At 39.0% G+C, this 15,828-nt stretch overlaps 1 protein-coding gene across 1 annotated transcript in view; it reads right to left on the reverse strand.

Moving 5' to 3' along the window:
• LOC129837909 (juxtaposed with another zinc finger protein 1-like) overlaps positions 1-15,828 on the reverse strand; it is a 51,501-nt gene that overhangs the window by 2,161 nt on the left and 33,512 nt on the right. The window contains exons 2-4 of the mRNA XM_055904432.1: positions 14,197-14,269; positions 11,956-12,158; positions 10,878-11,047 (exon numbers count right to left, since the gene is read on the reverse strand). Coding sequence (XP_055760407.1) covers positions 10,878-11,047; positions 11,956-12,158; positions 14,197-14,269 — 446 coding nt within the window. The remainder of the gene's footprint in view (positions 1-10,877; positions 11,048-11,955; positions 12,159-14,196; positions 14,270-15,828) is intronic.

Below are 15,828 nucleotides of genomic sequence, written 5' to 3' on the forward strand. Positions count from 1 at the left end.
TCTAGCCCTGATTCACACACATCTGATTCAAATATTCAACCAATCAGGGTCTTCAACTGGATTTGGAGAACACTGGATCAGTCTCCTATAACAGTCATGAGTCTCACCACACTACAGTAGCCTAGATTCACCTAGAGATGTCTTCAGTCAACTAAACCTGACTCAACGCTCTACACAGCTCTTTGCATGTTTACTGTACAGCCTAGTGAATGAATAGAATAAAAATATACTTGATTATTTCTACATCTCGCAAAGGATTCAAGAATCTTTGTCCAGATGTCTTCTGTCAGCTGATCTAACTCAACGTCCTTCATGTCTGCGTGCTTCCTGTACAGCCTAGAGCAGGGCTGTCAGTTTCATTTAGCCCCGGGGGCCGCAGTCGGTCTTCAACACTCTCCGGGGACTGCACTGAAAATATATTTCCTCTCTGTAAAAATTTGCTAAACAATTGTCCTATATTTTTTATGCCCCCCCGACTGTCTAGCTTTCATTTGAGTGATTATCAGTGAGCTGGACACAGTCAAGATACTGTATATGAATGTAGTGATTATCAGTGAGCTGGACACAGTCAAGATACTGTATATGAATGTAGTGATTATCAGTGAGCTGGACACAGTCAAGATACTGTATGAATATAGTGATTATCAGTGAGCTGGACACAGTCAATATACTGTATGAATGTAGTGATTATCAGTGAGCTGGACACAGTCAAGATACTGTATGAATATAGGTACAATATAATTTCTACGCAGTTTCAAAATGGTTTTACTCATTTTAAAGTATATTGAGTTCATAGGAGGCTGCTGAGGAGAGGACGGCTTATAATAATGGCTGGAACGGAGGAAATGGAATGGCATCAAACACCTGGAAACCATGTGATTGATGTATTTGATACTGTTCCACTAAGCTGGTTGAGAGAATGCCAAGAGTGTACAAAGCTGTATTCAAGGCAAAGGGTGACTACTTTGAAGAATCTCAAATATATTTTGATTTGTTTAACACTTTTTTGGCTACTACATGATTCCATTTGTGTTATTTGATAGTTTTGATGTTTCCACTATTATTCTACAATGTAGAGAATAGTAAAATTAAAGAAAAACCCTTAAATGAGTAGGTGTGTCCAAATTTTTGACTGGTACTGTATATATCATGTTTCTTGTACAGCCTAGAGTCTACTACTAACTATATATCATGTTTCTTGTACAGTCTAGATTCCACTACTAACTATATATCATGTTTATTGTACAGCCTAGAGTCTACTACTAACTATATATCATGTTTCTTGTACAGTCTAGAGCACAGGTGTCAAACTCATTCCACGGAGGGCCGAGTGTCTGCGGGTTTTCGTTCCTCCCTTGTACTTGATTGATGAATTAACATCACTAATTAGTTAGGAACTCCCCACACCTGGTTGTCTAGGGCTTTATTGAAAGGAAAAACCAAAAACCTGCAGACACAAGGCCCTCCGTGGAATGAGTTTGACACCCCTGGTAGAGTCTACTACTAACTATATATCATGTTTCTTGTACAGTCTAGAGTCTACTACTAACTATATATCATGTTTCTTGTACAGCCTAGAGTCCACTACTAACTATATATCATGTTTCTTGTACAGCCTAGAGTCCACTACTAACTATATATCATGTTTATTGTACAGCCTAGAGTCTACTAACTATATATCATGTTTATTGTACAGCCTAGAGTCCACTAACTATATATCATGTTTATTGTACAGCCTAGAGTCTACTACTAACTATATATCATGTTTCTTGTACAGTCTAGATTCCACTACTAACTATATATCATGTTCATTGTACAGCCTAGAGTCTACTACTAACTATATATCATGTTTCTTGTACAGTCTAGAGTCTACTACTAACTATATATCATGTTTCTTGTACAGTCTAGAGTCTACTACTAACTATATATCATGTTTCTTGTACAGCCTAGAGTCCACTACTAACTATATATCATGTTTCTTGTACAGCCTAGAGTCCACTACTAACTATATATCATGTTTCTTGTACAGCCTAGAGTCCACTACTAACTATATATCATGTTTCTTGTACAGCCTAGAGTCCACTACTAACTATATATCATGTTTCTTGTACAGCCTAGAGTCCACTACTAACTATATATCATGTTTCTTGTACAGCCTAGAGTCCACTACTAACTATATATCATGTTTCTTGTACAGCCTAGAGTACACTACTAACTATATATCATGTTTCTTGTACAGCCTAGAGTCCACTACTAACTATATATCATGTTTCTTGTACAGCCTAGAGTCCACTACTAACTATATATCATGTTTCTTGTACAGCCTAGAGTCCACTACTAACTATATATCATGTTTCTTGTACAGCCTAGAGTCCACTACTAACTATATATCATGTTTCTTGTACAGCCTAGAGTCCACTACTAACTATATATCATGTTTCTTGTACAGCCTAGAGTCCACTACTAACTATATATCATGTTTCTTGTACAGCCTAGAGTACACTACTAACTATATATCATGTTTCTTGTACAGCCTAGAGTCCACTACTAACTATATATCATGTTTCTTGTACAGCCTAGAGTACACTACTAACTATATATCATGTTTCTTGTACAGCCTAGAGTCTACTAACTATATATCATGTTTCTTGTACAGCCTAGAGTCTACTACTAACTATATATCATGTTTCTTGTACAGCCTAGAGTACACTACTAACTATATATCATGTTTATTGTTCAGCCTAGAGTACACTACTAACTATATATCATGTTTCTTGTACAGCCTAGAGTCTACTAACTATATATCATGTTTCTTGTACAGTCTAGAGTCTACTACTAACTATATATCATGTTTCTTGTACAGCCTAGAGTCCACTACTAACTATATATCATGTTTCTTGTACAGCCTAGAGTCCACTATATATCATGTTTCTTGTACAGCCTAGAGTCTACTACTAACTATATATCATGTTTCTTGTACAGCCTAGAGTACACTACTAACTATATATCATGTTTCTTGTACAGCCTAGAGTACACTACTAAGTATATATCATGTTTCTTGTACAGCCTAGAGTACACTACTAACTATATATCATGTTTCTTGTACAGCCTAGAGTCTACTACTAACTATATATCATGTTTCTTGTACAGCCTAGAGTCTACTAACTATATATCATGTTTCTTGTACAGCCTAGAGTCTACTACTAACTATATATCATGTTTCTTGTACAGCCTAGAGTACACTACTAACTATATATCATGTTTATTGTACAGCCTAGAGTCCACTACTAACTATATATCATGTTTCTTGTACAGCCTAGAGTCTACTAACTATATATCATGTTTCTTGTACAGTCTAGAGTCTACTACTAACTATATATCATGTTTCTTGTACAGCCTAGAGTCCACTACTAACTATATATCATGTTTCTTGTACAGCCTAGAGTCCACTATATATCATGTTTCTTGTACAGCCTAGAGTCTACTACTAACTATATATCATGTTTCTTGTACAGCCTAGAGTCCACTACTAACTATATATCATGTTTCTTGTACAGCCTAGAGTCCACTATATATCATGTTTCTTGTACAGCCTAGAGTCTACTACTAACTATATATCATGTTTCTTGTACAGTCTAGAGTCTACTACTAACTATATATCATGTTTCTTGTACAGCCTAGAGTCTACTACTAACTATATATCATGTTTATTGTACAGCCTAGAGTACACTACTAACTATATATCATGTTTCTTGTACAGCCTAGAGTCCACTACTAACTATATATCATGTTTCTTGTACAGCCTAGAGTACACTACTAACTATATATCATGTTTCTTGTACAGCCTAGAGTACACTACTAACTATATATCATGTTTCTTGTACAGCCTAGAGTACACTACTAACTATATATCATGTTTCTTGTACAGCCTAGAGTCCACTACTAACTATATATCATGTTTCTTGTACAGCCTAGAGTCCACTACTAACTATATATCATGTTTCTTGTACAGCCTAGAGTCCACTATATATCATGTTTCTTGTACAGCCTAGAGTCTACTACTAACTATATATCATGTTTCTTGTACAGCCTAGAGTACACTACTAACTATATATCATGTTTCTTGTACAGCCTAGAGTACACTACTAACTATATATCATGTTTCTTGTACAGCCTAGAGTACACTACTAACTATATATCATGTTTCTTGTACAGCCTAGAGTCTACTACTAACTATATATCATGTTTCTTGTACAGCCTAGAGTCTACTAACTATATATCATGTTTCTTGTACAGCCTAGAGTCCACTATATATCATGTTTCTTGTACAGCCTAGAGTCTACTACTAACTATATATCATGTTTCTTGTACAGTCTAGAGTCTACTACTAACTATATATCATGTTTCTTGTACAGCCTAGAGTCTACTACTAACTATATATCATGTTTCTTGTACAGCCTAGAGTCCACTACTAACTATATATCATGTTTCTTGTACAGCCTAGAGTACACTACTAACTATATATCATGTTTCTTGTACAGCCTAGAGTCCACTACTAACTATATATCATGTTTCTTGTACAGCCTAGAGTCTACTACTAACTATATATCATGTTTCTTGTACAGCCTAGAGTCTACTACTAACTATATATCATGTTTCTTGTACAGCCTAGAGTACACTACTAACTATATATCATGTTTCTTGTACAGCCTAGTCTACTACTAACTATATATCATGTTTCTTGTACAGCCTAGAGTACACTACTAACTATATATCATGTTTCTTGTACAGCCTAGAGTCCACTACTAACTATATATCATGTTTCTTGTACAGCCTAGAGTCCACTACTAACTATATATCATGTTTCTTGTACAGCCTAGAGTCTACTACTAACTATATATCATGTTTCTTGTACAGCCTAGAGTACACTACTAACTATATATCATGTTTCTTGTACAGCCTAGAGTCTACTACTAACTATATATCATGTTTCTTGTACAGCCTAGAGTACACTACTAACTATATATCATGTTTCTTGTACAGCCTAGAGTACACTACTAACTATATATCATGTTTCTTGTACAGCCTAGAGTCTACTACTAACTATATATCATGTTTCTTGTACAGCCTAGAGTCTACTACTAACTATATATCATGTTTCTTGTACAGCCTAGAGTACACTACTAACTATATATCATGTTTCTTGTACAGCCTAGTCTACTACTAACTATATATCATGTTTCTTGTACAGCCTAGAGTACACTACTAACTATATATCATGTTTCTTGTACAGCCTAGAGTCTACTACTAACTATATATCATGTTTCTTGTACAGCCTAGAGTCTACTAACTATATATCATGTTTCTTGTACAGCCTAGAGTCTACTAACTATATATCATGTTTCTTGTACAGCCTAGAGTCTACTAACTATATATCATGTTTCTTGTACAGCCTAGAGTCCACTACTAACTATATATCATGTTTCTTGTACAGCCTAGAGTCCACTACTAACTATATATCATGTTTCTTGTACAGCCTAGAGTACACTACTAACTATATATCATGTTTCTTGTACAGCCTAGAGTCCACTACTAACTATATATCATGTTTCTTGTACAGCCTAGAGTCTACTACTAACTATATATCATGTTTCTTGTACAGCCTAGAGTCTACTACTAACTATATATCATGTTTCTTGTACAGCCTAGAGTCTACTACTAACTATATATCATGTTTCTTGTACAGCCTAGAGTACACTACTAACTATATATCATGTTTATTGTACAGCCTAGAGTACACTACTAACTATATATCATGTTTCTTGTACAGCCTAGAGTCTACTAACTATATATCATGTTTCTTGTACAGTCTAGAGTCTACTACTAACTATATATCATGTTTCTTGTACAGCCTAGAGTCCACTACTAACTATATATCATGTTTCTTGTACAGCCTAGAGTCCACTATATATCATGTTTCTTGTACAGCCTAGAGTCTACTACTAACTATATATCATGTTTCTTGTACAGCCTAGAGTACACTACTAACTATATATCATGTTTCTTGTACAGCCTAGAGTCTACTACTAACTATATATCATGTTTCTTGTACAGCCTAGAGTCTACTACTAACTATATATCATGTTTCTTGTACAGCCTAGAGTCTACTAACTATATATCATGTTTCTTGTACAGCCTAGAGTCTACTACTAACTATATATCATGTTTCTTGTACAGCCTAGAGTCCACTACTAACTATATATCATGTTTCTTGTACAGCCTAGAGTCCACTACTAACTATATATCATGTTTCTTGTACAGCCTAGAGTACACTACTAACTATATATCATGTTTCTTGTACAGCCTAGAGTCCACTACTAACTATATATCATGTTTCTTGTACAGCCTAGAGTCTACTACTAACTATATATCATGTTTCTTGTACAGCCTAGAGTCTACTACTAACTATATATCATGTTTCTTGTACAGCCTAGAGTACACTACTAACTATATATCATGTTTCTTGTACAGCCTAGTCTACTACTAACTATATATCATGTTTCTTGTACAGCCTAGAGTACACTACTAACTATATATCATGTTTCTTGTACAGCCTAGAGTCCACTACTAACTATATATCATGTTTCTTGTACAGCCTAGAGTCCACTACTAACTATATATCATGTTTCTTGTACAGCCTAGAGTACACTACTAACTATATATCATGTTTCTTGTACAGCCTAGAGTCTACTACTAACTATATATCATGTTTCTTGTACAGCCTAGAGTACACTACTAACTATATATCATGTTTCTTGTACAGCCTAGAGTCTACTACTAACTATATATCATGTTTCTTGTACAGCCTAGAGTACACTACTAACTATATATCATGTTTCTTGTACAGCCTAGAGTACACTACTAACTATATATCATGTTTCTTGTACAGCCTAGAGTCTACTACTAACTATATATCATGTTTCTTGTACAGCCTAGAGTCTACTACTAACTATATATCATGTTTCTTGTACAGCCTAGAGTACACTACTAACTATATATCATGTTTCTTGTACAGCCTAGAGTCTACTACTAACTATATATCATGTTTCTTGTACAGCCTAGAGTACACTACTAACTATATATCATGTTTCTTGTACAGCCTAGAGTCTACTACTAACTATATATCATGTTTCTTGTACAGCCTAGAGTCTACTAACTATATATCATGTTTCTTGTACAGCCTAGAGTCTACTAACTATATATCATGTTTCTTGTACAGCCTAGAGTCTACTACTAACTATATATCATGTTTCTTGTACAGCCTAGAGTCCACTACTAACTATATATCATGTTTCTTGTACAGCCTAGAGTACACTACTAACTATATATCATGTTTCTTGTACAGCCTAGAGTCCACTACTAACTATATATCATGTTTCTTGTACAGCCTAGAGTCTACTACTAACTATATATCATGTTTCTTGTACAGCCTAGAGTCTACTACTAACTATATATCATGTTTCTTGTACAGCCTAGAGTCTACTACTAACTATATATCATGTTTCTTGTACAGCCTAGAGTACACTACTAACTATATATCATGTTTATTGTACAGCCTAGAGTACACTACTAACTATATATCATGTTTCTTGTACAGCCTAGAGTCTACTAACTATATATCATGTTTCTTGTACAGTCTAGAGTCTACTACTAACTATATATCATGTTTCTTGTACAGCCTAGAGTCCACTACTAACTATATATCATGTTTCTTGTACAGCCTAGAGTCCACTATATATCATGTTTCTTGTACAGCCTAGAGTCTACTACTAACTATATATCATGTTTCTTGTACAGCCTAGAGTACACTACTAACTATATATCATGTTTCTTGTACAGCCTAGAGTCTACTACTAACTATATATCATGTTTCTTGTACAGCCTAGAGTCTACTACTAACTATATATCATGTTTCTTGTACAGCCTAGAGTCTACTAACTATATATCATGTTTCTTGTACAGCCTAGAGTCCACTATATATCATGTTTCTTGTACAGCCTATAGTCTACTATTAACTATATATCATGTTTCTTGTACAGCCTAGAGTACACTACTAACTATATATCATGTTTCTTGTACAGCCTAGAGTCTACTACTAACTATATATCATGTTTCTTGTACAGCCTAGAGTCTACTACTAACTATATATCATGTTTCTTGTACAGCCTAGAGTCTACTAACTATATATCATGTTTCTTGTACAGCCTAGAGTCTACTACTAACTATATATCATGTTTCTTGTACAGCCTAGAGTCCACTATATATCATGTTTCTTGTACAGCCTAGAGTCTACTACTAACTATATATCATGTTTCTTGTACAGCCTAGAGTCCACTACTAACTATATATCATGTTTCTTGTACAGCCTAGAGTCCACTACTAACTATATATCATGTTTCTTGTACAGCCTAGAGTACACTACTAACTATATATCATGTTTCTTGTACAGCCTAGAGTCCACTACTAACTATATATCATGTTTCTTGTACAGCCTAGAGTCCACTACTAACTATATATCATGTTTCTTGTACAGCCTAGAGTCCACTACTAACTATATATCATGTTTCTTGTACAGCCTAGAGTCCACTACTAACTATATATCATGTTTCTTGTACAGCCTAGAGTCTACTAACTATATATCATGTTTCTTGTACAGTCTAGAGTCCACTACTAACTATATATCATGTTTCTTGTACAGCCTAGAGTACACTACTAACTATATATCATGTTTCTTGTACAGCCTAGAGTACACTACTAACTATATATCATGTTTCTTGTACAGCCTAGAGTCCACTACTAACTATATATCATGTTTCTTGTACAGCCTAGAGTCCACTACTAACTATATATCATGTTTCTTGTACAGCCTAGAGTCCACTACTAACTATATATCATGTTTCTTGTACAGCCTAGAGTACACTACTAACTATATATCATGTTTCTTGTACAGCCTAGAGTCCACTACTAACTATATATCATGTTTCTTGTACAGCCTAGAGTCTACTACTAACTATATATCATGTTTCTTGTACAGCCTAGAGTCTACTAACTATATATCATGTTTCTTGTACAGCCTAGAGTCTACTACTAACTATATATCATGTTTCTTGTACAGCCTAGAGTCTACTACTAACTATATATCATGTTTCTTGTACAGCCTAGAGTCTACTACTAACTATATATCATGTTTCTTGTACAGCCTAGTCTACTACTAACTATATATCATGTTTCTTGTACAGCCTAGAGTCTACTACTAACTATATATCATGTTTCTTGTACAGCCTAGTCTACTACTAACTATATATCATGTTTCTTGTACAGCCTAGTCTACTACTAACTATATATCATGTTTCTTGTACAGCCTAGAGTCTACTAACTATATATCATGTTTCTTGTACAGCCTAGAGTCTACTACTAACTATATATCATGTTTCTTGTACAGCCTAGAGTCCACTACTAACTATATATCATGTTTCTTGTACAGCCTAGAGTCCACTACTAACTATATATCATGTTTCTTGTACAGCCTAGAGTCTACTAACTATATATCATGTTTCTTGTACAGCCTAGAGTACACTACTAACTATATATCATGTTTCTTGTACAGCCTAGAGTCCACTATATATCATGTTTCTTGTACAGCCTAGAGTACACTACTAACTATATATCATGTTTCTTGTACAGCCTAGAGTACACTACTAACTATATATCATGTTTCTTGTACAGCCTAGAGTCCACTATATATCATGTTTCTTGTACAGCCTAGAGTACACTACTAACTATATATCATGTTTCTTGTACAGCAGGGGTGTCTGCAGGTGTTATTTTTTTCCTTTCAAATAAGACCTAGACAATCAGGTGGGGGGAGGACAAGGGTGGAGGGAAAACCCTCAGACACTCGGCCCTCCGTGGAATGAGTTTGACACGCGGTCTAGAGTCTACTACTAACTGTGTCATCAGCCATAATCCTGTCATTCACGTCAGCAATTCCATTTTCTCAAGCTGAGCTCCATTTCTCCCGGACACACAGCCAAACCAGATGGGAATGGAACATCCTGTAAAAACTCCCTAAATCACTGCAGTGGACGTGGATGTATGCATTTCAAGATGTTGACATCCTGTAAAACTGTGTTTCCTCAACAGCAGGAACCCCATGGAGGTGTTTGACGTCCGTTTGAACTGGGATGTTATATAGACATCACATAGCAGCTGCTACTCTTCCTGAGGTCCACACAAAACATGACATAATACAGAACATTAATAGACAAGAACAGCTCAAGGACAGAACTACATCAATTTACAAAAGGCAGACGTGGCCTATATATAAGTAGATACACACAAACTATCTGGGTCAAATAGGGGAGGCGTTGTGCCGTGAGGTGTTGCTTTATCTGCATGCAGAGCCTTGGTCTGTTTAGGACCAAACCAACATCTTGGGTAAATGATGGTTTTCATTTGGAGTCTTATGAGAAGCAGTCACTCAAACAGAAAGCATAGACTCTGTATCTAGCCAATATTACAGACAGGTAGGTAGAGACAGGATACTTTCCTGACCACATGACCTGATGAATAAACACTCCAGCTCTTAGTTTAACTCAGGGCTCTAGTTAAAAGCTGTTTGAGGTTTTTCCTGGACATGTCACGTGGTCAGGAATAGCCCTGGCTCTATTCATGGGGCAGTGCAAGGGAGAGGATATGAGACCCCATTTACACTCGGTAATAACATGCGTCTTGTATTATCTGGTTGCAATCATCTGATCACATGTCAGAGCATTTACACATGGTATTGATTCATGGACTGAGTGTGGTTGGCCCACCTTGTATCTCTTCTTGCAGCCAGGCACAGGGCAGGCGAAGGGTTTCTCCTCTCCTCCATTCATACACATGGAGCTGAGGATAGACTCTGAGCTGATGGCACTCTCTGTGGTCCAGGACTCACCACTGTCTGACTCCTCATAGTCCACCTCCTCTTCATCATACTCACTGCCTGAAGGGGAGAAACACATACAGACACAGGTACGTGCACAACACCCATCAGAATACGATTTGTCATAAAACGTGCCTACTGCCGTCCATAAACAATTAGAGTAATACTCCTATTTCAGCAGCTCCAGTACTCTGCTCTGATTCAAGCACAGTTAATGACTAAGGCTGAGTCCCAAATGGTACCTTATTCCCTATATAATGCACTAGTTTTGACCAGGGCCCATAGTGCACTATAGTAGACTGCCATTTGGGACGTATCCTATGACTGGCTTGGGCATCCTAGCCTCAAGGGTTTGGGACTGGCTGATGTGCCGAGACAGATTCAGACTCAAGCCGTCCACATGTGTTCTGGCTGTTGGGTTCCCACAGGGTTCTACTGTTGCCTTGTTACTGAGCCCAAGTTTGTGGAGAAACTGGAAAAAATGCTGTTTTGTGGGAAAGAATTTAGCCCGTTTCACAAGGTCCCAGGGTTAAGGCAATGCAAAATAAGATTTGGCTCCACAACCACAAGAACCAAAGAGACAAGGGGCAGCAACTAGGAGAGAAAAACCCAGCATATCTCACTAAGTGGCAACATGGGAAAGACACAAACAAAGAACACAAGTAAGCAAATACCATGGCAACTTAAAATGATGAGATTCTGATTAAATAAGCCCTGTACCTTCCCTGTGTATGACTATACCAACTGACTGTGAGAGTCAACCCTCTATGCTTCTCTAAGGACCCTACTGTGAGACATTACAGCACCCATCTTCCCTGAATTACCTCCATGTCCTCTCCTGAAACTTAAGAGGCATTTCCTGATCCAAACCAAAATATGGGACAATGAAGTGACATAATCCATATTCCAAACTACTGACGCCTGCCTCCTAGATGACGGTGCTGTACTCTGTTGTCACGGTAACCTACCTGTAGGAGTGCTGCTACGGAAGGAGGAGGAGGGTGTGATGGGAGGAGTGACAGGCGGGGTGAGGTTCCCACTGCTGCGTCTGGGAGGAGTGGAGACGTTACTGCTACGAGGCAGACTGCCCGTCAGAGACTGAGACAGCTTGGGGTGCACCTTCCTCTTCAGCCTCTCAGGCTGCTCCCGACGCGCTGCCTCTGTCATAAACCTGGGGCAAGGGAGGGTCCAGAGAGAGAGGGATGAGGACACACAACCACACGTCCTATATGACCGACTCGGTTTGCACGCCACAAGGCTGTGCTAGCCTGCTGGGCTAAAGCCTAGCTATTAGCTCAGGGAGTTAACATAAGTCAGATCTTAGGCAAGGTTAGTATCATCATCCCAGCGTGGTTGTTCACAGAACTTCCTCCGTTACAAACTTATATCGCTGAAGTCACTGTACAACATATGCTCTGAGTCTATCATTCATTGAAACCACTCCCATGTTTAACAGAAGGCCTATATCTCTGACCAAACTTCATGTTTAACAGAAGGCCTATATCTCTGACCAAACTTCATGTTTAACAGAAGGCCTATATCTCTGACCAAACTTCATGTTTAACAGAAGGCCTATATCTCTGACCAAACTTCATGTTTAACAGAAGGCCTATATCTCTGACCAAACTTCATGTTTAACAGAAGGCCTATATCTCTGACCAAACTTCATGTTTAACAGAAGGCCTATATCTCTGACCAAACTTCATGTTTAACAGAAGGCCTGTATCTCTGACCAAACTTCATGTTTAACAGAAGGCCTGTATCTCTGACCAAACTTCATGTTTAACAGAAGGCCTATATCTCTGACCAAACTTCATGTTTAACAGAAGGCCTATATCTCTGACCAAACTTCATGTTTAACAGAAGGCCTGTATCTCTGACCAAACTTCATGTTTAACAGAAGGCCTATATCTCTGACCAAACTTCATGTTTAACAGAAGGCCTGTATCTCTGACCAAACTTCATGTTTAACAGAAGGCCTATATCTCTGACCAAACTTCATGTTTAACAGAAGGCCTATATCTCTGACCAAACTTCATGTTTAACAGAAGGCCTATATCTCTGACCAAACATGGTTACATTGTAAAGTATTCTGTAAACGTAAGTCATAAAAATGAAATGTTCACACAGACACTGTTAAAGCAGAAGTGAAATGAACAGATGAAAGCTGAAACCACATCAAGATGTGTGTCTAAAGACAGGGAGACAGACAGCGGTAGCTGGCCCCTCTATTATACAGTTACACTGCTGCCTCAGAGTGCCTCAGCCCTTTTAAACCTCTTTGATATGGTGATTGAATGGAGAACTGGGATGAGATTGAAATGTCATCTTGGTCTAGTAATGTAGGACCCAGGGCTATATAACATCCTATTACCCAACGCTAACACAATTAAACGGACTTATCCACCAGATGAGGCTGACTGCTGCTAGATGGAAGTTGCTAGTGGAACTAAGAGACACACACACCAGATTCCCTCGGAAGCTGAAGTGCATGGCCCTATGAAACCGACGTCAGTTCGCTGCTAAAAGCTTTTCTTCCTCCACTGTCCCTGTCCCCTTACTGGGCTCCAACCAGAGGTATTCTGATCACAAACACACGTGGCCGCCCTTCTTGACAACGTACCAACCAGTTGTGCCATAGAAAAGGATCCTATTGGATAGCACCATTGGTGACATTTCAGACGAGCTGTTGAGTGAACTGAAGGCATGTTCTTACCTCTGTCACGCCTCTACTGTTGCATGGACTTAGACCTCAAACCTCCAAACGGTCATACTGACATAAGTAACTGTTTCATCTACTGTTTACTCATGACATTTGGTCATTCATGCCTTTTCTGGCCAGAGTTAGGACAGTTTACACTGAACCATAAGAATACCATTAGGGATTTCATGACCATGATCCTTTGAGACATGGTTCAAGGTCTGATTGATATATACACTGAACAAATAGTATTCATCAGGAGTATTTCTGTCTGTAATAAAGCCCTTTTGTGGGGAAAAACTCATTCTGATTGGCTGGCCCTGGGTCCATTGGGTGGGCCTACCCATGGCTGCGCTCCTGCCCAGTCACGTAAAATCCATAGATTAGGGCCTAATTTATTTATTTAAATTGACTGATTTTCTTTTAATGAACTGTAACTCAGCAAAATCTTTGAAATTGTTGCATTCATATTTTTGTTAAGGATAGGTTAGGCTAGTAGCCTGCTCACCTGTTGATGTAGCTGAGGGCAACATATGTGGGCTGCTGCTGCTCCTGCTTCTCCAACTGACGAGGATCTGTGTCTGACGAGAGACAGAGGGGAGAGAGAGGTGGAGGGAGAGAGAGGTGGAGGGAGAGAGAGGTGGAGGGAGAGAGAGGTGGAGGGAGAGAGAGGTGGAGGGAGAGAGAGGTGGAGAGAGAGAGAGGTGGAGAGAGAGAGAGGTGGAGATAGAGAGAGGTGGAGATAGAGAGAGGTGGAGATAGAGAGAGGTTAGCCTAATCATATAACAGCAGACATGACACACACACAGCCACAAAGGTGCCACTACACAGTCTTCATAACAATTGCATGGGGTCAAGAGAGGCAGGAGTGGTTGTGTGTGCGGACTGGGTGTGTGTCACTCTCACCAAACCAACAGTAGCTAGCTAGTGTGATGATGTTTAACAAATGATGTCATGGGCGCTGTCTAGACTAGTCGTCGTCCTCAAGCTAAGCTCCGCTGGAGATCGTCCACAAACCACCTCGTATCCAAACCCCTCTCTCACATCTCATCAACAAACTAGATAAATTAGCTTTTTATTAAAAACTCACAACAAAGAAGGCTGGGTCTAATCTAGGCTATACAACGTATTTAATGAAGTCTTCCATGGCACTGGCTTTCTCATAAGTCTTCTGATCTGATTCAACTACGCAGCCTCTTCCTTACTGCAGCCACCATATTGCCCATAGTGCCAGACACTCCACACACACTGTGCTTTCCCATGCTGTGCTCCAGACGTTTGGCTCGGCTCGGCAGTGCTGCCAAACAATGGACAACCTCCCTCCCTCGCTCTCTCTCTCCCTTCCTCCATCTCTCCCTCTCTCCCTTCACACCCTGAGGTGAACCAGGCCCAACTTCAAACAGCCTCCCCACTGCCATGCCATGTGGGAGTGGGGAGATGCCCCATAAAACCACCCCGTGTCTGCCACTTACCAGCTGTGCCTGCCTGCCTACCTAGTGCCTGCCTTGCCTCTGCCTGGTCTGGGCTATGGGAAAGTGCTGCCCCCCCGTGGCCAAGAAGAGAAACACTGGCAGCATGTGGCCCCAAGGGTCAAAGGTTATATCCCAAATGGCACTCTATTCAGTATATCGTGCACTACTTTTGACCAGGGCCCATAGGGCTCAGCCTACAGGCCATTTGGAACACAGCCAAGCAACCACAGCCTTTAGGGGAAGGGTTCTTCAGAACTATAGGAGTGTGTGGGCAGGCTTTTGTTCCAGCCCTGCACGAAACAACCTGATTCAGACTGTATTAATATAATGACACTGCGTATGGTGTTCGCCTCGCTGGCTTATCTAATCAATAGATAACGCTAAAGTGCAGTCTGAGGGTCTTTAGATCACATAGTCAAGCCTTTTCCATGTTCAAGTAAACGAGCAAAGCAAGTAGCAACGTGTTATGTGTGTACCAAAACACACCCTGGTATCCGCCTGAAGTCACACTGACTTATTCTTATAAAGCAGAAGCATGTCTTCAAAGCTCTCCCACTGAGGTGTTGCCCCAGATTTACACTAGATCTGACTTGTGACCCCTCATAAAAACCACTTCTGCAGCTTTTCCTGAGAGCGTTCACTTTGGGTGGGTCCAACATAGAGATCTT

This window comes from Salvelinus fontinalis, chromosome 38 (assembly GCF_029448725.1).
Source record: "Salvelinus fontinalis isolate EN_2023a chromosome 38, ASM2944872v1, whole genome shotgun sequence".
NCBI classification, from domain to species: Eukaryota; Metazoa; Chordata; class Actinopteri; order Salmoniformes; family Salmonidae; genus Salvelinus; species Salvelinus fontinalis.